A 25,799-nucleotide genomic window follows, 5' to 3' on the forward strand; every position below is an offset into this window, starting at 1 on the left:
AAAAGAGGAAAGGATGGAGACACTTGATACCTCCTTCCTTCCCCAACCAGCAGTGACTGACCACAGAAGGATGGGCCTGCATGGCCTTTACTCGCTCCCTCCTTAGAACCTGAGCTGAGCCTTCTATTACTCTCTTCATTATCACAACCTTTCATCACAATGGGGCAATATGTATGTCCAGTCAAGAATGAAACAGGCAATGGTGTTTGTACGGACTGGGCTACTTCCATGTATGGATCAGAGTTTATATCCCAATAGAACCATCTTCCTCTCTATCCATACTCTAGTCTTATAAACTTAGTTTTCCTGTTAATGCAAAAATATAATCCTTATTGACGTCATTCTGACCTGCATGTATTAAGAGAGGAAAAGGCTCTGTATCCTTTAAGAAATTATTAAAATGTTTTAAATTGTTTTGTTGCACTGGTTCCAGTTTAAAAGATCTCTTTTGCACAGCAACACTTCAATCACTAGAATACTTGCATTATGAGGCAAATAGTTACAAGAAACAGGCTGCTGGGGGAACAAGCACAGGTGAGCAATGGAAGGTCAACAGAGCCAAACATGTGGCAGAGAAGCAACAGAGGGTTCCATCTTGAGACTGGGAAACTTACCACTGATAATGACCATGTAATGACACCCCCAGTGAAGCTATCCTGAGGCTCCCTGTACTTCACAAGGCCAAGAAAATCCCGTCACGCCAATGGTAAACAACTTCTCACAACAAACAAACAAAAAAACAAGTCAAGCATTGGTGTCTACTAGGCCATGATTTTAGAGCCAATGTAGAAAACATTGTAGGAGCTACTGCCAGGTACCGGTGCTGCTTGAATAAAAGCCTGGAGTGGAGGCAGCAACTGTTGAAAAAGGGGAGTAAAATGCTGAGACGCTTCCACAGCCAAAGTTCACCCCTCCCCACCCACCCATCCTGCCAGCTGGAGGCTTCCTGGTGGAAGGCCACCTCTCACCAAAGTCAGGCCCATCTGTGAGCCGAGGGCCAGCTCCCCGGAGACCCCCGGGAATTCCGAGCAGTGCCAGATGACAAGCAGAGGCCTGAACTCTTCTGGCATGACCTTGGGCCCAGTACCTCCCCGCCTCCCCTCCTCCCACCTACAGTGATTAAAGATAACCCAGCCAAGCAGCCTGGCATGTTGAAAAGGAGCAGGGCTGGAGGGAAATGAGGAGGACCAAACCAGGAAATGCACCACTGAATTTCCTCAAACCACATGGACCTTAAAACTCGTCAGACCGGTTTAAAATTAGCCAATACCCAGGAGAATAATTCATTAAGTGCAACTGTTATGATTCATTTAGAATTCGCTCCAATTCTGAAATGATAAATGACAGTGCATTTATGTATAAATGACAGTGTATTCATCTCCCCAAAGCTGGTCACAAGTGCCCTCACTGCTCTGGAGTAAAACATGGGCTAGAAACAAGGAAGCAAAGACTTAAAAACAGCATCATGTTTATTCACTGGAGGAAAAGGTGAGCTGAGGAGAGCTGAAGGCCTGGGCTAAGGTGCTAAGGGGCATGCTGGGTCTTCCTGGTCTGGGGAAACGTTTTCTGGAAAGGAGACGGCTTAATGTACATCTACAAAGTGTTTTCTTGTGCTATTTTGTTTTGTAACTTACAGGGGATTTTTCTCTTTATAATTGATGAGGTCCAGTCTCCAGGATCTGCCTGCTGTCTTCCTGGTCAGCCAGGCTTGGAAACTCTCACCTCATCCCTTCCTTTCCTTCTCTGACATTTAATCAGCATTGAATTAAAATCAGGCATATGGATCACCCAAGGCAAATGGAAATTAAGATACTGGATTTATAACATGCATAATCCAAACACAGAAAATCTTGCTACCAAAAATAATCATGTCTCTCATCCATTTCCCAGACAAACAGTTCAACTGCCTGCTTCACTTTGCCTTCAAGTTTATCAAGATGAGGCCGAGAATTCTCATAAACTCCTCAAGGACACCAAAAGGAGTTCCTGTAGACTCACTCAGAGTCCTTTCCCTCCTCTCCCTCAAGCAGTGCCCACCTCTTTTCAGGAAGCATCTTCTCTTTTCCATTCGACTTTCATAAAGAAGCTGGAGTTTTATTTTTCCTTGGCCTCCAATCTGTGCTTTGGGCTGTGCCATAAAATTCCTCAGTAATTTATGACCTGTTTTTCCTTTAAAGTGGAAAAGCACTAATCCCTCACAGAGTGGGGAGACAAGCATTTCCAAAGTGAGTTAATCTAGAAATATATGCACTGACCACAGTGAGTCGGGCCCTGACTTACAGTTGAAGGCTCATGTAAAGATCCCTAGCCCTTGACACAGAGTATGATCTCAGAAATAGCCTGGTCTCCAGTGAGTACCTGGTTTGACAGAGTCCTCTTGACCCAAAAGTCCATCTTTTCCTGTCACTGATATCTGAAAATTCCAGACATTGCCATGTCACCCTCCAGATAAAGGAAGGCCTCCTCCACAGCACTCTTCTAAAGCACCAGTCTTATATATCTCATTATGGCCATCTACCTCAGTGTAAATGAGTTTATACTCAGCCAAGAGGAAGTGAGGAATCCTGGCTGGGTCCCAGGCTTGGAGGGGCTCAGAAGTGGAAGGAGCGTGCACAAAACCTGAAATCAGTCTTTGACTCCTTCACATTTTCGCCGCAAGTCAACCCCAATGATCACGCTTACATCTTTGCAAGTAGCTTTTAAAAACTATTTTCCAATAAACACAAGGAAATGAAATATTGAGATACACCTTCAAAAGAGAGTTGATGAGCAGCAAACATTCTGGGTCCAATCAAGCAACAATTGATTTGTGAACAGAAGGAGCAAGAGTTCAATTGCACTTGGATAATATTCACCCTGACCTGATTCAGGAAAGAGGAGGAAGAGTGGGTCTCTGTCCTCAGCCAATGTAATTCCATAGGAACGATCCCTGGAACCATGATATTGGCTTTGCTACTGCTTTATAAATGTCACTCACTAAAGACAGAACAAGGATGAACTCCTAGAATATTATTCAGAAATCTGGCTAATAGGGGCCTTGTTTGCACTTCTATTTTCATATACTCTACAAACACTTGTTCAACCTAAGCTTTTCTCTTTTCTTTAGTCAAGGGCCTATAAACAACACTTGGGATCCTAGTTTAAAAAACAAAGTTTTAGTCTTTATGATAAAAATATTAACATAAATGGATAATGATTATTTCCTCCTCACCATGTTAGTTTCTCTTGGCCAGCAGCCCTAAATATGTCGTATTAACTTTAAATAGTAGGGGCCAGATTCTAAGACAGTGTTTCCCAAATGACATCAAGAGATGTAAGTACTGTCCCTAAATGTGTGTTGAACAATCAAATCCAGTTGGAAACACTGCTCGCTCAATCGCCATCCAGAAAACTGATGGAAAATAGCCTATTGAAGGCTGTAAAAAAAAAGTCCTGCAATAAATGTTTAGCTTCATTTACTCTATGGTTTTCCAAATTCACTTGATTATGGCATTCGTTTTTGAGTGTGAATGACCTATTCACTTCTTATATTGTTTGGAACACATTTTGGGAAACCCTGCTCCAAGGAAAGAGTTACAACTCGAAAGGAAGAATCTACCATTGCAGTAGGCTGATTGAATCACAAAAGTCAAAGTATCCTGACACTCCAGAGAGTTCAGAAAGTAGGGGGAACAAAAACAATGTAACCCAAAAAAAGGAGTGGAGGAGTCTTTAAAAAAAATCTCTCACTGTGGTTTTTGGTTTGTTTGTTTGTTTTTATTAGAGACAGGGACTTGCTCTGTTGCTCTGCTGCCCAGGCTGGAGTAGAGTGGTGCCATCATAGCTCACCACAGCCTCAAACTCCTGGGCTCATGCAGGCCTCCTGCCTCAGCCTCCTGGAGCAGCTGAGACTACAAATGCATGCCACCACACCCAGCTAATTTTTAAAAATTTTTTTAGAGACTGGGTCTTACTACGTTGCCCAGGGTGGTCTCAAACTCCCGGCTCAAGCTATCCTCCCACCTCAGCCTCTCACAGTGCTGGGATTACAGGCGTGAGGCACTGTGTTCAGTCCCTTATGGCAGTTTTTACCATCCTCTTGACATGTAAAGACCAGCCACTGAGGGACAGACAAATGGTAATATCAACCAAATAGACAAGTTTCAGGTTTTATCAGCCCACAGGGTAGTCTGGTCAATTGCCGCAACCTCAGTCAATAGCTGAAAAGCAAATTGAAAATAATAATGATAATAATAAATCAGACTGCCTTACTAAAAATTTTAGACACACGGCATTAGCATTAACTATATGACCAATAAACTGACAGGCTGTCTGGCTGTCTGGCTGCCTGGCTGTCCAGCTGGCTGGCTGGCTGGCTGGCTGGCTGGCTGGCTGGATGGATTCACGGATGGGTGGATTCAGGCATGGATGGATGGATGGATGGATGGATGGAGAGATAGATGAATAGATGGATGGATGGAGAGGTGAATGGGTGAATGGATGGATGGATGGATACATAGATGGGTGGATGGATGGATGTAGAGATGGATGAATGAATGGATGAATGAAGAGATGGATGGATGAATTGATGTGTGTATGGATGGATGGATGTAGAGATGGATGAATGGATGGGTGGGTGGATGGATGGATGGATGCATAGACGGATGGATGTAGAGATGGATGAATGATGGAAGCATGATGGATGAATGGTGACTGGATGCAGCATGATATAGCAATGTAAGTACCTTACTAGGAATCAGGAAACCTGTTCACTCATAATTTTTCTGTCTCTATTGGATTTTTTCCTTTTCTCTTTTTTTTTTTTTTTTTTTTGAGACAGGGGGTCTCACTCTGCCACCTAAGCTAGAGTACAGTGGCATAATCATGGCTCATTGTACCTTTGACCTTTTAGGCTCAAGTGATCCTCCTGCCTCAGCCTCCCAAGTAGCCGGGGCCACAGGTGCATGCCATCATGCCTAGATAATTTGTAAAATGTTTTTGTAGAGACAGTGTCTTGCCATGTTGGCCAGGCTGGTCTTGACCTCAAGCAATCCCCCTGCCTTGGCCTCGCAAAGTGCTTGGATTACAGGTGTGAACCACCATACCTGTCCTCTACTGGATTTTTTTTTTTACTTTGATCAAGTCACTAAACTTCTGAACTCTTATATTTTTATGTAGAAATGAAGATTTAATGAATATCTCTTATTATATAGTAGATTTACATTTTTTCAATTGGAGGTAAAATGGTCTATGAACCTTTCCCCTACCTAATCTTCTCTAAGAGAAAGAAAGTGAGAGAAGGCTGGTGGGGGGAGGCAGAGGGGAATGGAAGGGAAAGAATAAGGTAGGAAGGAAAGAACAAAAGAAGAAATTTTGATTCATTTGATTGCCTTTTTAAATAGAGCTTAAATGCATAAATGGATAATGGTATTAAATGTGTAATGGTACTGATATCAATACCTTCTAGGCCAGGCCCTAGGCCTCCTGTACCTAGTGTGTTTGGGAGACTATATACCTGTGCATGTGCAGTAAAAAACCTTTGTCCTAAAAAGCAAGACATCCAGGTGCTCATTCATCTGCCTTGGCCCCCAATTCATCATTTAACTTCCCTGGGTCTTGTCCTATTAATTCCCGCTTAATTCCTCTTAATTCCCGCTTTGAATATATTCACTACCATACAAGTTTGATGGGAGAATCAAAAGAAAACAGTACAAATTGTTGAATAAATGTATCCCCATTGTGCAGTCTCCTGACGGGTAAGGCTGCAAACACCTTATCTTCCAAAGATGCTGCATTCCTGATCAGAAGGTACAAAACTCTCCAGTGCCAGTTGAAGTATGGCTAGAGCTGAGGAAACCCGCCTTGTATTACAGGGCATGAACTAAGCTCTCTGACCTTGAATTTCCAACAATTCAACCCAGGAACCCTGAAGCACCACTATCTGATGTTGAATGCCACTTGCAGGAGTTTCAAGAGATGGGGGCTTTCAGGCCACAGAAGGTATTTCCGTTCATCAGGGCACTGCAGCATTATTTGTCGTCAGAGACTTGTTTACTAAGGAGTAGTCAGGCAGGTTTCTCAGAACCAGTCTATCCGATCCATCCTTCAAGGCCTAGGTCAAAAGCCACCTCCTCTACAAATCCTTCGTCAGTCTTTCCCTGGGGAATGATAACGTATTTGCTTTTATGGAATTGTTTGGGTTAGTAAAATGTAAGTTTATTGAGTGCAGGGAACCCTATCCTCTTTACTTTCTTTTCTCCATGTTACTGGTACTCATTAAAATTAGATTGAATGAGAAACTGTGTTCTGGGGCAATATTTCTCAATGTTTTTTTAAACTGGGACTCACAGTAAGAATTAAGATCATACGTACTCACATAAATAAAACTGAAATAGGAGTTTTATAAGGCAATATTTATTCATATTGCATACAAAGCATTCTGATAATGTGTATATTGTTCAATTTTCATATTTAAAATTGTTGTAGAGATCCACGCAATTGATTTCATCAACTTTATTGAGGGTCCTGACCCAGAGTTTGAAAACCAATAGCCTAGACAGGATATGCCTTTATTCTCTTTTTCTCACGTCTTTCTCCTTCAAAAAGAAAAATGGAGCCTATACAAAAAGCATATTAAACCCTAAAGGTTCTTAACAGATTTAAATTTGGAAAGAGTCAGATGATGCCTCACTTTCCTAAAATTCAAATCCCATTAGAGAAGGCACATGGCCGACTTACTGGGTGGGGGTGTCCATAGAGCCACCTCTTCAGCTAGCAGAGGCAAGTTACTTAAATAATATTAGTGTGTCACACATCTATATATGACTGATAACTAATAACAGACTTGATCGTCTTGATTATATAAATTTTATTTTATTTTATTTTGAGACTGAGTCTCACTCTGTTGCCCAGGCTGGAGTGCAGTGGTGCAATCTCAGCTCACTGCAACCTCTGCCTCCTGGGTTCAAGTGATTCTCGTGCCTCAGCCCCCAAAATAGCTGGGATTACTGGCACCTGCCTCCATGCCTGGCTAATTTTTGTATTTTTAGTAGAGACGGGGTTTCGCCATGTTGGCCAGGCTGGTCTTGAACTCCTGACATCAAGTGATACGCCCACCTTGGCCTCCCCAAGTTCTGGAATTACAGGCATAAGCCACCATGCCCGGCCGATATACATTTTAATTTTCACAGATACTACCTTTTTGCTTTCCAAAAAGGTGCCGCTAATTTATATTTCTACGAACAGAGTAGGACAAGGCCTAGTTTCTTCCTGCTCTCCCTGAAACTGATGTGATCAGATCAGTCTTTTCAAGTGGCCATTTCTCCCTTTTTTATACCTTGGGGACAAGCACCAGGACCTCTCTATTGGAGCCCCCACTGTATCAAGCTCAGTCCAGTCCCAGGCACAGAGCAGAGGCTTCAGCCACGCTGCGCGGTAAGAGAACACAGCCCAGCACTGAGGCTGGCCACATGAGAGACTTGTGAAGGAGTGCTCCCTCCGGGTTCTAAAACACATTCCTGATGGGCCTAATTTATTCTCCAGGCGAAAAGGAGGCTTTCTTAGTCTAAAACACTGCTGTAAATCCCACCCACAAGGGGACAGCCACATGACTCCATTTTCCTGCTTGTTTCTGAATCACTGTCTTATCTGTCTTCCTCCCCTTTCCCCCTTAAAATAGTTGGCTTTACGGTTGTCTGTGCACAGTCATATGATAAGCAGTGATAAAGAAAAATTTTTAAAGAGCCAAGTAGGGATAAGGAAGCAATGAGAAAGAGACACGTTCTCTTGCGTGAGGGGGTGGGCTTCTAAGACACAAGTTTCCTAGAAACAAAACCCACAGATTAATTTTAAATCTTCAGCCCCAACAATGTGAAAGAATGAGGCAGACTATTTGGCTAAGAAACCCAAATGTTGCTTAGTGTGATCAGGGACTTGGGGAAATAAGGTCTGAGTCCCATTCTAGTCCCTACCAAGAGGCACCCTTTATCCTCGGTTTCTCCATTTGTAAACTGTATACGAAAGGGCCGTCCCCCTCCCTGAATCCCAAAGTGGTTCATCACTATTACTTACATGTGTGTGACATGTTTTTCTTTTCGGATGCATATTAAATGTGTCTCACAACTCCGTGAGATAAGCAGGGCCAATGTGACTATTCCCATTTTACGGCTGAGGAAGCTGAAGCTCAGAGAGGTTTCAGCTTCATCAAGGTCACACAGCTCATTAGCACCGAGAGGGTGAAAAGTGAACTAGCAAACTGTGAATGTAGTACTTTATGAATATATGCTAGCCTATAAATGCTTGACAGTGGGCAGCAAATAGACATTTGGCAAACCACAGCCATTTCCTATGTAACTCATTATAAGGAGAAAGACCATCCGTCTAGGACACACCACTGAGATGACAAGCAACCCCTAGCCCCAAGTGACTGTCAGAGATAAAGAATTATAAACCAAATGGATTCTTCGACAATATCTTCAGTCCCAAACCACATCATCCACAATTTATATTTTACAATAGTATTATAATAGCAATAGCAAACATTTTTGTGTGCTCTATCACGTGACAAGCACTTTTCTCACCCAGGCTGGAGTGCATTGGCGCCATCTCAGTCACTGCAGCTTCCACCTCCCAGGTTCAAGCGATTCTCCTGCCTCAGCCTCCTGAGTAGCTGAGAGTACAGGCGCTCACCACCATCCCCGGCTAATTTTTGTATTTTTAGTACAGACGGGGTTTCTCCATGTTGGCCAGGCTGGTCTCGAACTCCTGACCTCAAGTGATACACCCGCCTTGGCCTCTCAAAGTGCTGGGATTCCAGACATAAGCCACCGTGCCCAGCCGTGACAAGAACTTTTCTATGCACTTTCTATGCATTATGTTATTTATTTCAAACACAATTAGATAGATAGTACTGACTTTGTTTTACAGATGAAGAAACCTCAGAGAGGTTACACAACTTGTCAAAAGGTCACACGACTGGTTCAGTGGTGGGACCAGGATTAGAATCCATCTCCCTGTCATATAAAGCCCTTCCACTTAACCACGGTGCCACCTGGTTCCATATCTGGTGGTTGTGCTGCATCCTTTTTCACTTTTTTTTTTTTGAAGTTAAAACATATATAATAACAAGGAAAACTAGGTGTGGAGGTGAGGGGGTATATGGGAACTCAGTACTTTCTGCCCTATTTTTCTATAAACCTAAAACTGCTCTAAAAAATAAACATAACTAATTTTTAACAATAATGCTGAAGTAAAAGATAAAAATCCTCCTCATGTGTTGGCCTTTTCCTTTTTTAAAGTTCATACAGGTGTGTGCATGCATGTAATTTTTTTTACAATACTACACTCTCTTCAGTTATGGAAGAAAGGAGAATAACCTAGTGCAAATACCCAAAGGAAGTCTATTATTTAGATCAATATTATAAATTCATGTTAAAATTTTACTTAACCAGGCTGGGCATGGTGGCTCACGCCTGTAATCCCAGCACTTTGGGAGGCCGAAGTGAGAGGATCACTTGATGCCAGGAGTTTGAGATCAGCCTGGGGAACACAGTGAGACTCCATCTCGATAAAAAAAAAATTTTTTTTTGAGACAGAGTCTCAACCTGTTACCCAGGCTGGAGTGCAGTGGTGTGATCTCGGCTCACCGCAACCTCCCCCTCCAGGGTTCAAGCTATTCTCGTGCCTCAGCCTCCCAAGTAGCTGGGATTACAGGTGTGTGCCACCACATCCAGGTAATTTTTGTATTTTTAGTAGAGATGGGGTTTCACCATGTTGGCCAGGCTGGTCTCGAACTCCTGACCTCAGGTGATTCGCCCACCCCGGCCTCCCAAAGTGCTGGGATTACAGGCATGAGCCACTGTGCCCAGCCTCTACAAAAAACTTTTAAAAATTAGCTAGGCATGGTAGTGTGTGCCTATAATCCCAGCTACTTGGGAGGCTGAGGCAAGAGGATCCCTTGACCCCATGAGTTCAAGGTTGCAGTGAGTTATGATCACACCACTGCATTCTAGCCTGGGTGACAGAGGAAGACCCCCACTTAAATAAATTTGTTTTTAAATTTAACCAATCAAGCATCTGTTATGTGTGGGGCAATATGCCAAGCATTAGCACAAAAAGGCAGGAGTTTTACCCTCAGGAACAGACCTCTTCTGTGTCTGCTAAAGAAAAGAGAGAAAGCATCAACACTAGGCATCAGTAATTTTAAACGGAGGGCACAAACAGTAAATGTTACCGCAATTCCAAGAGCCAAAAGAGCTGTAGCCTGGAGAATTCTGGGAACGATCGCCCAAAGAGAAGGGGATTTGGATGGCTGGTTAGAGTATCCCAGGGATGGGGATATGGGAGAGCAGAGCACAAAGAAGGGACAGAAAGAGTTTGGGTATGAAAGTTAGAAACAAGCCCTCAAGCAGAAGGTTCCTACCCCAGAGGATAAGAGATCCACCTGGCAGAAAATGGAAGTGGGGGAGGTGCAAACCACACAGGGCCCTGGATGTCTGGAGGGATGAGCAGACTTCACTATGTAGGCAACTGGGGCTGGCAGGAGACAATGGTGGGTTCTGAGCAACCGGAAGGGTATTTAGTGCCATGATCCCCACACAACTCATACACAAATCCCCTGGATTCCAGGGAACCAGACTAATAAAGATATAAAAACCCCTCCTATAGCTGTCTCCATGAATTAGTACTCAGGCACCTGGAGCTTAAATGGGATATTCTTTTCTAAAACAAAGGAAATATTTTTTAAAGCCAGCTAGGTAGTCATGGCCAGGAATTGTGCACCTTCTATGAACAGAGCCCTGATATTCACCATCAGGGGAGGAGAAGCAAGCGGTCCTGTAGCAGGCTAATGGCAGGGAATAAACTTCAAACGTTAAGGTAGGAGGCCTTCTCCATGACTCTAGAAGCCCTAGAAAGGGGTCCCTCATCAAAAATATGTTACCTACTTACACCAAGGCTGGAATTATTTTAACAAGAGGCTACGTTTCCCTCCTCTGCCCTCACAGGGACAAGAGGACAAGCAGATCCATTCCTGGGCATGTTTCATTATTGGGGTAGTGGGAAGCAGAAGCCTAGGTTGCCAGCTTTAGCAAAGAAAAATCGAAGGCCAAGCTAAATTTGAATTGCATATAAACAACAAATACTTCTGTAGTATAAGAATGTCCCATGCAATACCTAGGACATATCTATAGAAAAAAAAAGTATTCATTGTTTACCTGCAATTCAAATTTAACTGAGCATCCTGTATTTCCTCTGGCAACTCTGGGCTCAGTGCACCTGCAAGAGAAATAGGATGGTGTCATGAAGAAACAAAGAAGACAAAGGAGCATGGGTACCAAAGAGAAACTTTTTTTTCTACTTCAAGACGTGGTGACTCTGCAGAAGCTCACAGTTGCTCATCAACTGGGGCAGAGAGTTGATGCTTACTTAAATGCCCAAACATTTCACCTACATCTATCTTATTTAATCCTCACAGCAACTCGACAAGCTGCAAAAGATGACTGTTATTAACCCTTTTTTTAAATTAGCAAACAGAAGTTTGAGGAGGTTAAGTGAATTTTCTCAAAGTCACAAAGCTACAAAGCAGAAGAACAAGACCTCCTGCTCTTGGGTGAATTCTGAATGTTTTAAAGGAAGAAAAGGATTTCTATGGTTGCAAAGAAGAAGAAAAAGCAATTTCTGAGAAGTGATCCTCAATGAAGAGTAGGTGAACTACTTGCCACATATATTTTTGTTACTTAAATGTAAATTATGTAAAATGAAATCTGAGCTTAAAGATCAAGGCTCTTAACAATTACAAGTAAATGCATATTTCCTCACTGAGAGTACAGTAATCTTTTCAGAAGGCTGGCTGTGCTTCAACTCTTGTTACTCTTTAGCAATTCCAACATCGTGGTGGAAAGCAAAGCTTTGCTCTCTAAAGGCAGCACCTTTGTGCACTGCCCAAATTTGGCCCAGGACAACTGAACAATCAGTGTGCACTGCATTAGAGGTTGGGCATATATAAGACTCACATGGTAGGAAAATGAAGTCAGATGCTTTGGCCCAGAGAAATGGGATATACACCTGGACCACAGAAAATGGGATGTGAAAAAAAGCCTTAAGCCTCAGTTACCACACTAGGCCCACAAGCTAATGCAGAGGATGTTCAGGTCAAAATGCAACAATGTCTCAGCTTTTCAAATACACAAAAGGGAGCAATGAGACAGATGTCCCCATTGACTAAGACAGAAGCCAGTCCAAGGGAAGGTAATCCATGTTCCCCTCACCTCCCACCCTAGGAGCTGTTTAAAAAGAACCAAGTGTGAAATTGTAGTTCTGCACACCTGGAATTTAGCAAACCCAACTCCTGTTGCTCATTCATTTCCAAGAGGGAGGGACATAAGGACTGGAAAGATTTCACTGGCAGCCCTTCAGTTGGTTATTACTAATAAAATCCCCAAACAGAAGCACAATTTTACCTGCATCTAATAATAAACATTAATCACAGATAATTACCAATAATAAGTAGTTAACCATTGATCGCAAACTTGCTATAAGGTAGCTATTATTCCCATTTTATGGATGAGGAGACTGGTACAGATAGGCTAAATGATTTGTCCAATATGCAGCCAAAACTGATAAAACTAGATTTCAAACCCAGGACTAACTCCAAAGCCCATTCTACTAGTTTTAGACCCGTGAACTTGGACAAACCACTATCCAATGACATGAAGGATGCTACAAAGTTATTCTCCATCCCTATCAGACCTATCAATAAACAAACAAAAGAAAATTAATTGGAAATGCAGCATGTGAGATTGTCAGCATAGATTTCCTGGATAATTAAAACTTCAATATATCACTAGTGATTTTGTTCAACACTTTGCTCCAAGCAAAGTTCCTAGAACATAGAAAGTACTCAATATATGTTTGTTGAATGGCTGGCTGGCTAGATGAATGGATAGATTAATGAATGAACATCCATTCTAGCTACTGTTCCCGTTCTTTGGATAGTTTGTTTTGGTTTTTGTTTTTTTAATCGGGCAATTTTTCTGGAGTGCATTCCTACTTTAATCTTAACTGGTCTCCTGACTGCCCTCATAACACAAAATGCTAAAAACTGCCTGTCCAACATTTTCTTTTTTTTTTTTGAGACGGAGTCTCGCTCTGTCGCCCAGGCTGGAGCGCAGTGGCGTAACATCGGCTCACTGCAACTTCCGCCTCCTGGGTTCATGCCATTCTCCTGCCTCAGCCTCCCAAGTAGCTGGAACTACAGGCGCCTGCCACCACGGCTGGCTAATTTTTTGTATTTTTAGTAGAGATGGGGTTTCACTGTGTTAGCCAGGATGGTCTCGATCTTTTGACCTTGTGATCCGCCTGCCTCGGCCTCCCAAAGTGCTGGGATTACAGGCGTGAGCTGTCCAACATTTTCTATGTTCTTCTTCCAGTTTAGAGGGGCTCCTTTCCCTGTCTATTTAGATCCCATTTTCCTCAAGGCCTGGCTCAAAATATTACCAAGAAGCCTCTGCCAACTAGCAGAACCCACATTAATTCCCCTCTCCTTTGAATTCCCACAGTTCTTCAAATTCACTGTTTTATAAAAGGGTGTTAATCTTGATTTTCCGAATGGCCCACTTGAGAATATCCATTTCTTTTTTCTAATTATAATGTTTTTCAAAATATGTCCACAAAACATGAGTTCTTAATGTTTCCCAAATAAAAGCATTCTATGATGAAATATTTTGGGGACATATCTGGTTAAACAGACGTGTACAACTCGCTTTGCGATAGACCATCTTGAGTCTTTAATACACTAATGTGCATTTGACTCTGTAACATTTCCCAACCTCTTTGATCACAGAGACCTGAAAATAAATAAGGCTCCCACTCCTTGAAAGTCAATCTGGCAAACGCTGGTCAATTATATGCTCCATCTTTAATGGCTGATTGATGATTCTCTCAGCTACCTAAACTGGTTGAGATAATCATCAGTGCAGAAGGCAGGGAGATAGGTTCATACACCTTACATTCTAGGAATTCTGCTTGCTTGCTTGCTTGCTTGCTTGTTTGTTTTCAGAGTACTCTCTGAGTGGCTTAATGATACAGAGAGAGGGCTCCATTTAAGAATTAAATTTATTTTTTGTGGGCCTTGAACAAAGGTAGGTAAAGAAGCAAGCTATCAAAAATAGCTTTGTGATTTCGATCACAACAAAGAAGAAAGGCAAAGAGGGAAAAAAAAAGCAGGAGCTGGCCCTTTTGCAGGGGAGACGAGGCTAAACTTCATGGAGAATAATAAAGACAAACTATTATCAAGTGCGAAAGTTAACCGTAGCCAAGGCCCAGAATGTAGGGTCCAGGAGCTGAGTCAGGATCATTGTTAACAGGTGCCTTTACAGAGCATCTAGACTATCCTAACTCCTGATTTCACAGCTGGGGAATTAATAGGAGTCACCTGACTCCCCTATTCAATACATTTCCTAGAGAGAGAAAAAAAATTAGCCAATCCAGTCCTGAAGAAGTGAGATCTAGGTTTCCCCAGGCTCTGAAAGGATTGTAGTAAGCTGTGCTTCTCGGTTGTAATTTTACAGATCATATATTTATGTTATTCTTTGATTAATGTCGTGTCTCCTAGTAGAGTGTATGCTCTCTGAGAGCAACGACCAGCTCTTGACATAGTGGGCATAGCACCTGGCATATTCAATAAATATTTGCTCAGTGAATGAAAGGACGGCCAGAACAATGAATGAATATACTACTCTGTCCACTGCTTTGAATCTTTTGTGAATTCTTTCTTTTTCAGCACTGTACCAAATGATGAACTTCTAAGAGCACAGACTCAGTCAGTCTGATTAAAGAATACTGCCTATTTGAGCTTCTACAAGACAGATCCCGGAGAGCTAAAGGGGGGTAGAGGGGGACACTTCCTGTTCACGAGATGCTTATATCTGCCTGGGGAAAGAAGACTGGCAACAAAAGATGCCATAGTCTGAAAAAACAAATCTATTCAAAAAGGACATAAGCAAAATCAAAGACTATTTTTCTCCTCAATAATTAGTTCTAGATTCACTCATCATGATTTTTTAAAATTCTTCTAGGCTGGGCACAGTAGCTCACGCCTGTAATTCCAGCACTTTGGGAGGCCAAGGCGGGTGGATCATGAGGTGAGGAGATTGAGACCATCATGGCTAACATGGTGAAACCCCTTCCTTACTAAAAATACAAAAAAAAAAAAAAGTTAGCTGGGCGTGGTGGCGGGCACCTGTAGTCCCAGCTACTCGGGAGGCTGAGGCAGAAGAATGGTGTGAACCCGGGAGGCGGAGCTTGCAGTGAGTAAAGATGGCACCATTGCACTCCAGCCTGGGCGACAGAGCGAGACTCCTTCTAAAAAAAAAAAAAAACAAAAAAACAAAAAACAAAACAAAACAAAAAAAACTCTTCTTGAAGCCAGGCGCAGTGGCTCACTTCTCTTATATAATCCCAGAATTTTGGGAGGCTGAGGCGGATGGATCACTTAAGGTCAGGAGTTTAAGACCACCCTGGCCAACATGGTGAAACCCTGTTTCTACTAAAAATACAGAAATTGGTCGGGTGTGGTGGCTCATGCTTGTAATCCCAGCTACTTGGGAGGCTGAGGCAGGAGAATCGCTTGAACCCGGGAGGCAGAGGTTGCAGTGATCCGATATCGCGCCACTGCACTCCAGCCTGGGCAACAGAGCAAGACTCCATCTCAAATTTTAAAAAACTCTTCTTAAGCTTGATTACATTTTTAGTCTTATCTACCTCTTGGGGTCAGGAGCTCAGTGAGTCTACTCCTTGCTGGCAAATACAGGTGACTTATCGCTAACATAAATCTACCTCTTTGAGACTTCAAGGTGGGGTAGAGGTCAGGGATGAGGAGAGAGGAGATCCTCATTTCAGCATCTGGGTTTCATGATAGGCTTCTGTTTTTCCTCCTCTTTCCCAGCACAGTATTACAGATTTCAGTTATATTTCCTCTGGAGTTTCAGTTTTGTTTAGATGTCAGTGAGTTACGATGAACTGTATGTTCCTGTCCTCCCGGTTCTCCCAGCACAGTACAGACTTTTGGCCACTTCACATGGTTTCTGACAGAAAACTAAATCTCGAACAGGTGCAACCCTGCTGATTAGCATTATAATAGATTGTAATTACTTAACAAGCCCATATATACCCAGAGGAACTTGGAGAGAAATATAATGTTTTGCCAAGTGTAGCTTTTATTTATGTAAAATATTGCAGGCCTGCTCTGGAGTTCTTTTAGCCTAAGTGAAACCCCTGGAAGCTTTGTCTGATCATGCTTCAATAGCTCTATGAGTTCAGGCGCCGGAATTTGAAATTTCGTTTCTTGTTGCTGCCAACTACAAAGGGTTTTGTATCTAAAGCCCTGATGAGAATTTGAACTTCATTTAAACTCTGCAAATGGAGGACAAGTGGGCCTTTTTCTTCTTCCCTCACCATGGCACCTGGAATGGGCCCTGGGCACTCAGAGGGTAGAAAATTCCTACTTTTCGCAACTTCAGACTTGACGGAGATTCTTCAGCTTGATGCAAATCGCTATGTGGAAATAATATAGCATTCTCTCATAAGAACATCTTCAGGGATCTCATAGATTTTTATAAAATAAAATATCCTTTTCTCCTTCCTCCTCCTCCTCACTTCTTTCAACTGTACAGAAGGATTGTTTAAGAAATTCATTCAACTGGTTTCTATCGAGATGCCATACTCCTCAGAGGCAGGAACTACACATACACAACTTTTGTGTTACCAAACCCCATATCTACCAATAGTGCTAGACCATAGTAGGTACTATAGAAATACACACTTGTTTTCTGTTCATTCATTCACTCAACAATGTGCCAAGAAATTTATTCATTCATTCAACAATTTATGCATTCATTCAACAAAGTGCCAGGCACTGTTTTGGGTGCCGAGATAAAGCGGTGAACAAAAAGCTCTACATTTATAGAGCGTCTGGTGTTCTGGTATTAGAAATAAACAACAAAGATAAATAAGAAAACTAAATAGTGTATCAGATAGAGGTAAGAGTAAAGAGTAAAAAAAAAAAAAAAGGCAGGAAAGGCGCATATGAAGCATAAAATAAGAGTGTGAACTTTTAGATAGGATTGCCAGAAAAGGCCTTACTGAGAACATAACATCTGAGCGAAGACTTGAGCCATGTGGATATCTGGGAAAAGAGCATTCTAAAAAAATGGGATGGCAAGGGTAAAGACTGAGGCAGGAGCATGGTAAGTGCATTTAAGGGGTGTCAAGTGGGTCAGGATAGCTACAGAGGAATGAACAGGGAGAAGAGTGGCAGGTGATAGGGTCAGAGAGGTCACAGCAGAAGGCCTGACTTTGTTGGTCTTGTAAATTATGGTAAGGGATAATCTCACCTGAGAGATCTGTGAGCAGAGACAGGAGCTGAGAAGCCAGGACAGGTGGAAGCAATTCAGAGGCTGTTGAAATAATCCAGGTGTGAGATAATAGTGACTTGGACCCAAGTGAGGTCAGCAAAGGTATGGAAAGGATGTGATCTGAGATATATTTTGAAGGCAGAAAGAGCAGATGTTGCTGATGGATAAGATATGGGGCACCTGAGAATTACAGGCATCAAGGATGGCCCCTCAAGGTTTTTGGCTGGGTAATTGGAAGGATGGAGTTGCCATTTCTTAAGCTGAGGAAGAAGGGCTTAGATTGAGGAGAGGGGAAAATAGGTATACAATATTAGGCATATGGAGTTTAAGATGCCCTTTACACAATGAAAGCTGAAGACCTGAAGGCAATCCCATATATAAAGTCTAGAGTTCAGGGTCAGGCATGAGCTGGAATTAGGAATTTAGTGTCAACAGCACTGAAAGTGTATTTAAATCCATGAAACTAAATGACATTGGCACAGTAAAACCAAAACACCAGCTCCCAAATATCCTCATTTCCAATTACCCATACTCTTCAATAAATAATTAACCTTTGTCTACAATGACCGCAGCTTCTAGACTTTCCAGAACAATCTCATTTCAAGTAATTCTATTATCTTCAAAAGGGCAATTTGTTAAGTATAACTAAATCAAATTTATTTTTAGAGTATGTAAGACTTTTCATATAAATACATTCACAAATCAAGGAGAAAAATATATTTCACTGGACCATATGTTCTGATTTAAGATTCTAAAACTATGAACACACAAATGACTCTTCAAATATTAATAAAATTGCTGAAATGTATTATAGCCAGACCACTTGCTACAAGCTTTATAGTTCCTTATTTAATTCTCACAGCAACTCTGAAAGTCAAGACCTATGACATTTCCATTTTACAGATGAAGAAACGGGCTTAAAAAGCCTAAGTCACATGCTCAAAGTCACACAACTAGTGAGTGGTGGAGATGCCTTCCAGTTAGAACTCACTGAATCCAGGGAGAGCGGTCCATTGAGGAGCCAGGGAATTCAGGGTCTCAAATATTCACTAAATCTGCTGCTGGTCAAAGACACTAAGAAGAAGAAACAGGACAAACAACCCTTGACTGTCCATGAAGTTGAAGGCTAACTCAGGTCCTTAACTCTAGGGACCCAATGCCAAGATGTTGTCTTTGATAGCACTGGGCCAAGAATGAATCCTTTGGGTAGTTGTTAAACAACCAGCTATGGACCAATGAGAGCAATATTGGATTACATGGTATTATAGGAGTAGGGGAAAGGGAGATCCAGGGACCCTCGGCTGCTGGGGAAATAATTCAGGGTATAGGCGCACACGAAGGAGGTATGGACAATTGCCAGCCCTTCCCTACCTCCTTACCCCCTTAGTAGTCCCTTCCCACCCCACTGTGTTTAAATGACAATGGAGGTTTCAGAAATCCTTTTAAAAAATTTTTTCCTACAAATGTCCTGAAGATAGAGATGTGCTCTAGAGTAACATATATCAAAGTGCGGTCAGGCTGCCATTGTAGGAGATGCAGCAGAGGTCCTGCTTAACTCAGGCTCCATTCGGGGCATCAGAATCAGCACTGCTAGAGGCTGTGCCCTGGCATCTGTGTTGCATGACTCTCCCCCAAGTGATTCTGGTGGGCCAAGGGAGAACGGCCTCAGAGCCTAACCTCTCCGAATGATGTACAGGCCTATCTCCCAGAGTCCAAACAGGGTATAGGCCTATCTCCCAGAGTCAGCAGGGGTGCCATCATTTTGAAAAGCTTTGCCGATGGGCTACTTGGGAAATACAAACCAGAAATGACACTTCTAGTGTCCCATTCTTTGCCAAATGAGATGGCCAGACTGAAGAGAGCTACTTTGGAGAATATGAAAACCTAGCTTTCTCGTGGCCCATATAATAATCAATTCAGTCAAAAACTCTCTCTAGGCCAGCCCCATGCGCATTTTGGGGACTATAATAATAATAATTATAGTAGATATGCATTGAGCAGTTACTAGGGACCAAGCATTGGTGTATGCATTATACATATATTAACTCATTTTAATCCCCACAGTCAACCCATTTCATTATAGGGAGGTATATTTATTATCACCCACTTTGTACAGGGGAAGGAATGGAAATACGGAAGGTTAAGTCACTCGCTAAAGGTCATGAAAGTGGTAGATGGTAGAAGTGGGATTCAAGTCCAAGCAGTGTGACTCCAGACTTCGCTGCTCTGGGGAATCACCTCTCAAATGATGGCTTTCTGTACCTCTGGATTCTGAGTGCCTGCCTCTTCTACAGAATACAGCAAGGGAGTGACATTCACCAAAGATGTCTTCAGAGGCAGGGCAGTAGAACAAAGAGGAAACTGAGCTCAGTATGTAGACTACTGAAGCAATGATAGAGAAAAATCCAAAATGTGAACGAGCCAGCCAGCTGTCACCTGCACGCAGCCCTTCAAGCCCTAATCCTTGCTCCGCCTGCCTCCCACCCCTGTGCTAAATGCAATGCCAATCCATCCAGCATTCATTCAGCCTCTGCTTCTAACATGAATCCCAATACTTCTAGTTCACACAATTATTATTCTAAATCTTTCTTTAAAAATTATAAAGTTATACAGTCACATTTCAGGACATATCTATGTAAAAATGCTTGATCCATTAATTATCTGGAGCCCTCTCTGGCCTGCAATTTCTATTCTAGCCCAGTGTTTCTCAAAGCAAGCCTGGTCTGGTCAGAATCTCTGGGACAGCTGGTTAAAAATGTAGATTCCCAGCTTATTCCAAATTGTAGCATCAAAAGCTCTCAAGGTTGGGCCAGAGGATCTGTATTTTTATCTATATGGATCTATATAAATCTTTATAGATCTATATTTTATATGCCCTCCCTTACTGATTCTTATATACATGAAAGTCTGAGTAGTGTTATTAACTGGTTCTTGGAAAACCCAGCTATAGCAATAGTGTTATAATAGATTTTACTTCAAAGCATCAGCAAAATCTTTCCTTCTCTTTGTAATGAGCTTTCTCTAAAGCAACCTCCTTTGTCATCACAACTGAAACATCTCTCATTATCTGGAGAATAATTATCTCAGCTTGGCTTTTACGCATTCTAGAATTCACCTCAGTTTTCTAAACTTTTTCCTACTCCAATGTTTCAGAAGTGTGGGCCCCACATCACTGATGATGTTCAGAGCCACCTGGAATGAACTTTGTTTCTGTATTGTAGAGCCCTGTTTATTTTAATGTGAACAAAGAAAAGTTATAACTACATGCTCCAAACCTGTGATTTCATGAATAGTGGGGCTTAAGAAAAGACTACATGGAAAATAAAAGAATCAATTTTTTACATATTAAGTAAATGAAAGCACAGGTAGTACTCAGAAAAAAGTCTTAAATTTGGGAAACCTTGTCCTGCCCACTCCTTTCTGACAGGTACACTCAGTTTCTGTCCTGCTCATCCATTCTCCAACCCTGACCACAGGATTGTCTGCCTTTATTCCTGCGGTGGCCATGCCAGGAACACTGCTCCTTCTTGTAGATACCTCTTTAAATATAACCTACTGTTTCACACTCAGCTCATGCCTCCTTCCAAAAACCCTCCTGGATTCTTCCAGTTCTCCCTACCTTTTTTTTTTTTTTTTTTTTTTTCTCAAGAGACAGGGTATCACTCTGTCACCCAGGCTGGAATGCCGTGGCCTGATGGTCAGATCATAGCACACTGCAGCCTTGAACTCCTGGACTCAAGTAATCCTCCCACCTTGGCCTCCTGAGTAGCTGGGACTACAGGCACACACCACACCGCAGGTCCAGATTTGGCTAATTTTTAAGTTTCTTGTAGTTATGGAGTCTTACTACGTTGCCCAGGCTGATCTTGAACTTCTGGACTCAAACGGTCGTCCCAGCTCAGCCTCCCAAGTAGTTGGGACTGCAGGCATGAGCCACAGTGCCTAGCCCACACTCCCTTTTTAAACTCTTAACACATTAATGGTACCACCTGTGTGGAACCTAATTGCTAGTTAAGTGTCTACATCGGGGTGTCCAACTTTTAGGCTTCCCTGGGCCACATCGGAAGAAGAATTGTCTTGGGCCACACATAAAATACACTAACACCAATGATAGCTGATAAGCTAAAAAAAAAAAATGCAAAAAAACTTATAACGTTTTAGGAAAGCGTACAAATTTGTGTTGGGCTGCATTCAAAGCCATCCCGGGCCACATGTGGCTCACAGGCCATGGGTTAGACAAGCTTGATGTATATGTGGGTACTTGGTGTCAATTCCTTAGTGAAATGGAAGCCCCCTGAGAGTAACCCAGGGCCTCATTTTCCTCTGGATGGCCCACAGTGAGAAGCTTCCCTGGTTAGACATGAGCACAAAACAGGAACTCCAGGAATACAAGTGAATTCAAAGTGCAGCAGAATTCGGTGTTCCGCAGCAATGAGAGAAGTGGCTGCTTTATGCTATCCACATCCCCTTACTTCAGGCCAGATCTCTCAGCCACACCTGAGAAGGATGTGTTTCTTCATTCCGCCAGGTAAGGAGTGAAGAGACCTGAGCCCAGGGAATTCTACCCAAAGCTATGAAACCATGGGTTTACCCTAAATGTTAAGACTGGGAAAGGTGAACTTAGCCCAGCTGCAACTTGTCTCCATTTCCAAGGGCCAGTCACCCCTGCCAATGAGTCCCCACCTTCAGCCTGGAGGAATCAGAGTGGCTACAGCATCCTCTGGTGAAAACAGATGGGCATTCTGAACCTGCTCCACTACTTGACTCATCCTTGAGACTTTGGGCTTCTCTATCTCAAGTTTTTTAGTTTGTCCAATACCTGCCATACCTAATTCACAGTTGCTATAAGGCAAAAGAGATGAAGTTATCAAGCACAATAAAAATGTCAGGGACACAGCACATGGATCTGCAGGGAGAATAGGCTGGGAGGCCAGATGGGCAGGCTCGGCTCCCCATCAGACAAGCCATGGGCAACAGGTGGTGAGGGCCCTACTTCCAACCCACCTTTGCTTGTCATGTGACCCTCGGTCCCCAACTAGCTTCTCTGGAACTCAATGTCCTCATCTGTAAAACTTGCCTGTGCACTAGATGATCTGGCCTAGGGCCAAATCCAACATGAATTTGAGAACCTTAGAGGATGATAACCAAACAAGTTCCCACTGCATGCTTCACTAGGAGGGATGAAGGTGGGGACAGTGTCCTGAAGCTCCCAGAGTTTGGGGTGTGCCCCAGTGAAGCATCACCAGAGATACAAAGACACTCTCCCTCCAACCAACATCTGTTCTATGGATAAATGCAGACCTGCTGCTCCTCATCCCTGCTCTCTGCCCCACTGTCCAAGCCCCTCATCTGCATACACTGCAAAAGGCCCCCATCTCCTAGCTACCAGCGTCAAGTTTTTTCCACCCTCTTCCTGTCCAAAAACAACAACTCCAAAATCACAGGTTTTCAGAGTCAAGATCTACCTCTGAAATTATCCCTTCCACTCCCCCTCTCATATGCACTGCATTCATGAGGAAAGGGCCCAAAGGCCATGCATGGAAAAGAAATGGGGAATGAGTGGGAGCTCTGTTGTGGGGGCTGAAGGAAGCAGAGATGAGGGACATCTGTGAAGTAGAATAGAATGGCATGGAGTTCTCTGGGATTCCATAAAGGTTTGCCTGCTTTCCAAAGTGCAAACCACAAATCTAGAGTTCTACGCATGTGGCTTGTTGGAGCTTCCCTGTGAAACCGTAACCATGGTTTCAGGCAGACTACATCACAGCCATGAGCATAAAAACAACAGGCTCTCTCCTATTTTTCCCTAAAACTCCGTGTCCTTGAAAAAAATATGTAAAGTGATATGCCAAGGTGATCCATGTGCAACCTCTGACCTCTAGGACATTCATGAAGTTACCTGGTTTTCAATAGAAAGCAATTGCTCTACACCACTTTTGAGGCTTAGATAGCTCTCTCACTTTTTGTGTAGACCAAAGAACCCTGAAAACATATACCTCCAGAGGAACGCTTGTACTTGCTGGAAACATGTAACAAACCTGAAAACACAAAAATCCACATCCTAAATTAACACCTTCCTTCCAAGAAGAGAAAAAAAAAAAAAAACCCCAAAAACAAACACAAAAAGCAAAATGAAGGTTTGCTTCTCTCTGCTTGTCCAAGTGCCAAGACTGGATGCATTTGGTTTATAGTAGATTGAGACAAGACCTCTTTCCAAATCCTTAATAGTTTAATAATGGAATCAATTAACAACTCAATCTCATACTTAGAAATCGTCTTTTATTGCACAGTATCTTGACAATCAAAACAGAGAAACAATATAACTTTAAATAAGATTCAAAGCACTGACTTCCAATTACCCACAAGCAGAACCCTTCTTAAAATGCAACATTCATTCTGCATGGATGGGCAACGAATTGGACAAAACAAGCTCGACTGATGTTTCTGGGACCATAGAGGAGACATCCTGGAGGAGAACACATTTTTTCTACTTGTATGTCAGAAGATGAGCTAACCACCATGCAAGAGAATAGAAACAAGCCAGCTTCCTCTCGGAGGGAAAAATAAAGCAACTCCTCGCTCGGCTAAGCAGGACAAAGCCAGGACGTGCAAGAAGCCTTCAGTCAAAGGCTCCACGTGCCTTTCCAAGGACGGAGGGACCCACCCACACACAATCACACACAGCCAGCCCACCACGCGCCTGCGGAAGAAAGCCGGGTCCTTGGCCAACCTTCAGCACCAGCGGCCCAGGCTCTCCCAGTTTGCAAACCTCCCGCAGCACCCACCAACTGGAGGGCACAGAAGGAGCAGAGGGCCACATCCTCTTTCCAAGTCTCATCTTCCTCGCCAATGCCTGTTTCTCCCCAACTATGAAGTGAAGTGTACCTCCCCAAGGAAACTGAGACTTACAGGCACACACACCCCAGTCGTCAATAAGTCCCGGAGCCCTACGATCAAGACCAGCGAGTCTTTCCCCGGGACCCCACAACCGGGTTCCCGGAACGACGGGGAGGCGCCACACTCACCCAGTCCTCGAAGTGGCGGCTCCCGTTCTGCAGCAGCTCCTCAAACTGGATGGTGCAGTTGGCCACGAAGTCGTCGTAGCCTATGGGGGCATCGTGAAAGACAGCCAGCTCGATCTTGCGCCCGTTGCACACATCGGTGACGAACTCGTCGTGCCAGGCCGGGCTGTTGGTCTTCTGCTTGGTGGCCGTTTGGCCGATGCGCGAGTCGTCCACATTGAGGGCAATGTAGGGGTCGAGAAGGAAAGTCTGCGGCCGGGGTCCCACCGCATGGCGCAGCGACCAGGCTGTGGGCTTCAAGCTCACGGCCTCGCAGATTTTGATCTTAAGAAGGCCATTGAACACTACCATGGTCGGGGCGGGGAGTGGGGGCCGGGGTCACTCCGTCTGCCCCGAGGGCAGGAATGAAGAACCGACGGCCCGGCACTCCGAGCCACAGGGACTCTTGGGTCCCCTTTCGCCCCACCCCGCACACTCCCTACACCTTGTGGCGTTGCGCCCTGGCGCGGGCGATTCTCAGCCAGTGCATGTATTTCCTCGCCGGGTTCCTAACGGAAAACAGGGAGGGGGGAGAGCTGGGGGATGTCCGTGTTTGGAGCAAGTCTCTCCCCCCGACCACCAGCTGCACCTCCAGAAGAGAAGACGAGCTGTCGGCTCCGCTGCAAGCCGCGGGGGCTGCCTCGCCGCCTCGCTGGCTCTCCGGCTCCGGGCTGCGGGAAAGCGGGCGCCGCGCCCGGCGCTTACCTACCTTTCCGAAACATAATCCCGGGAAATTTCGACTCCGGGAGGGGGATGGGGCGGTGGGACGGGGCGGGGACGAGAACCGGGGGCGCAGATTTCAACCCGGATCCTCTTCGCACACTCAGCGCCTGCCTCTGACCGCGCGGGGCGGGGGGGTGAACGGAGGGATGTTCAGTCTATCCGGAGGGATGCATGTCGAGAGGAAATGGTCCTCCTCGGAGCCAAATTTTTAAAAATCCACAAGCCCCACGGCCAGCCGGGGCCGCCGCCTCCTGGGCGAAGCAGCGCCGCGCCGGAGCCGGCGATCGGGAGGCGCCAGGAGCCCGGAATCTCACATCCGCGCGGGCTCGGAGTCCGGGCGGCCGCCGATCCGGCTCGGGGGCGCAGGCCAGCACCGGGCGGTGCGCAGCGCGGCGGCGGGGCAGGGACTGCGACTCAGCGCGGCCCCACCTCCTGGGCGCCGGCGCCCGCCCTCCGCGCTCCCCGCGTCCCGGCTCTCGGCTGCCGCTCGCTCGCCGCCCGCCAGCCCGCGCTCCCCCGCGGTCTCCTCTCCCTCTGTCGGTGTGCGAGCGAGTCTCCCTCCCTCTAATGCAGGAAATGCGCAAAAGACGTCAGTGTGTGTGAGTGTGTGTGTGTGAGTGTGTGTGTG

The 25,799-nt window shown here is 44.2% G+C and overlaps 1 protein-coding gene across 7 annotated transcripts in view; it reads right to left on the reverse strand.

Annotated features, from left to right (window-relative positions):
* PRKCE (protein kinase C epsilon) overlaps window positions 1-25,672 on the reverse strand; it is a 537,105-nt gene extending 511,433 nt beyond the window's left edge. For 2 of the 7 annotated variants that reach the window (XM_054677822.2, XM_016948460.4), the window contains exon 1: window positions 31-902. Coding sequence is in view for 2 of the 7 variants with exons in the window: in XM_003308992.7 (XP_003309040.2) it covers window positions 24,413-24,760 (348 nt within the window). In the remaining 5 variants the exon portion in view is untranslated. Of the gene's footprint in view, window positions 1-30; window positions 13,148-24,412 lie in introns of those variants that run through there. The other 5 variants (XM_003308992.7, XM_016948463.4, XM_063789889.1 and 2 more) reach the window with 5 other exon arrangements.
* Between the last annotated feature and the right edge of the window lie 127 nt (window positions 25,673-25,799).

The sequence above is a fragment of the Pan troglodytes genome, chromosome 12 (assembly GCF_028858775.2).
Source record: "Pan troglodytes isolate AG18354 chromosome 12, NHGRI_mPanTro3-v2.0_pri, whole genome shotgun sequence".
Taxonomy (NCBI): domain Eukaryota; kingdom Metazoa; phylum Chordata; class Mammalia; order Primates; family Hominidae; genus Pan; species Pan troglodytes.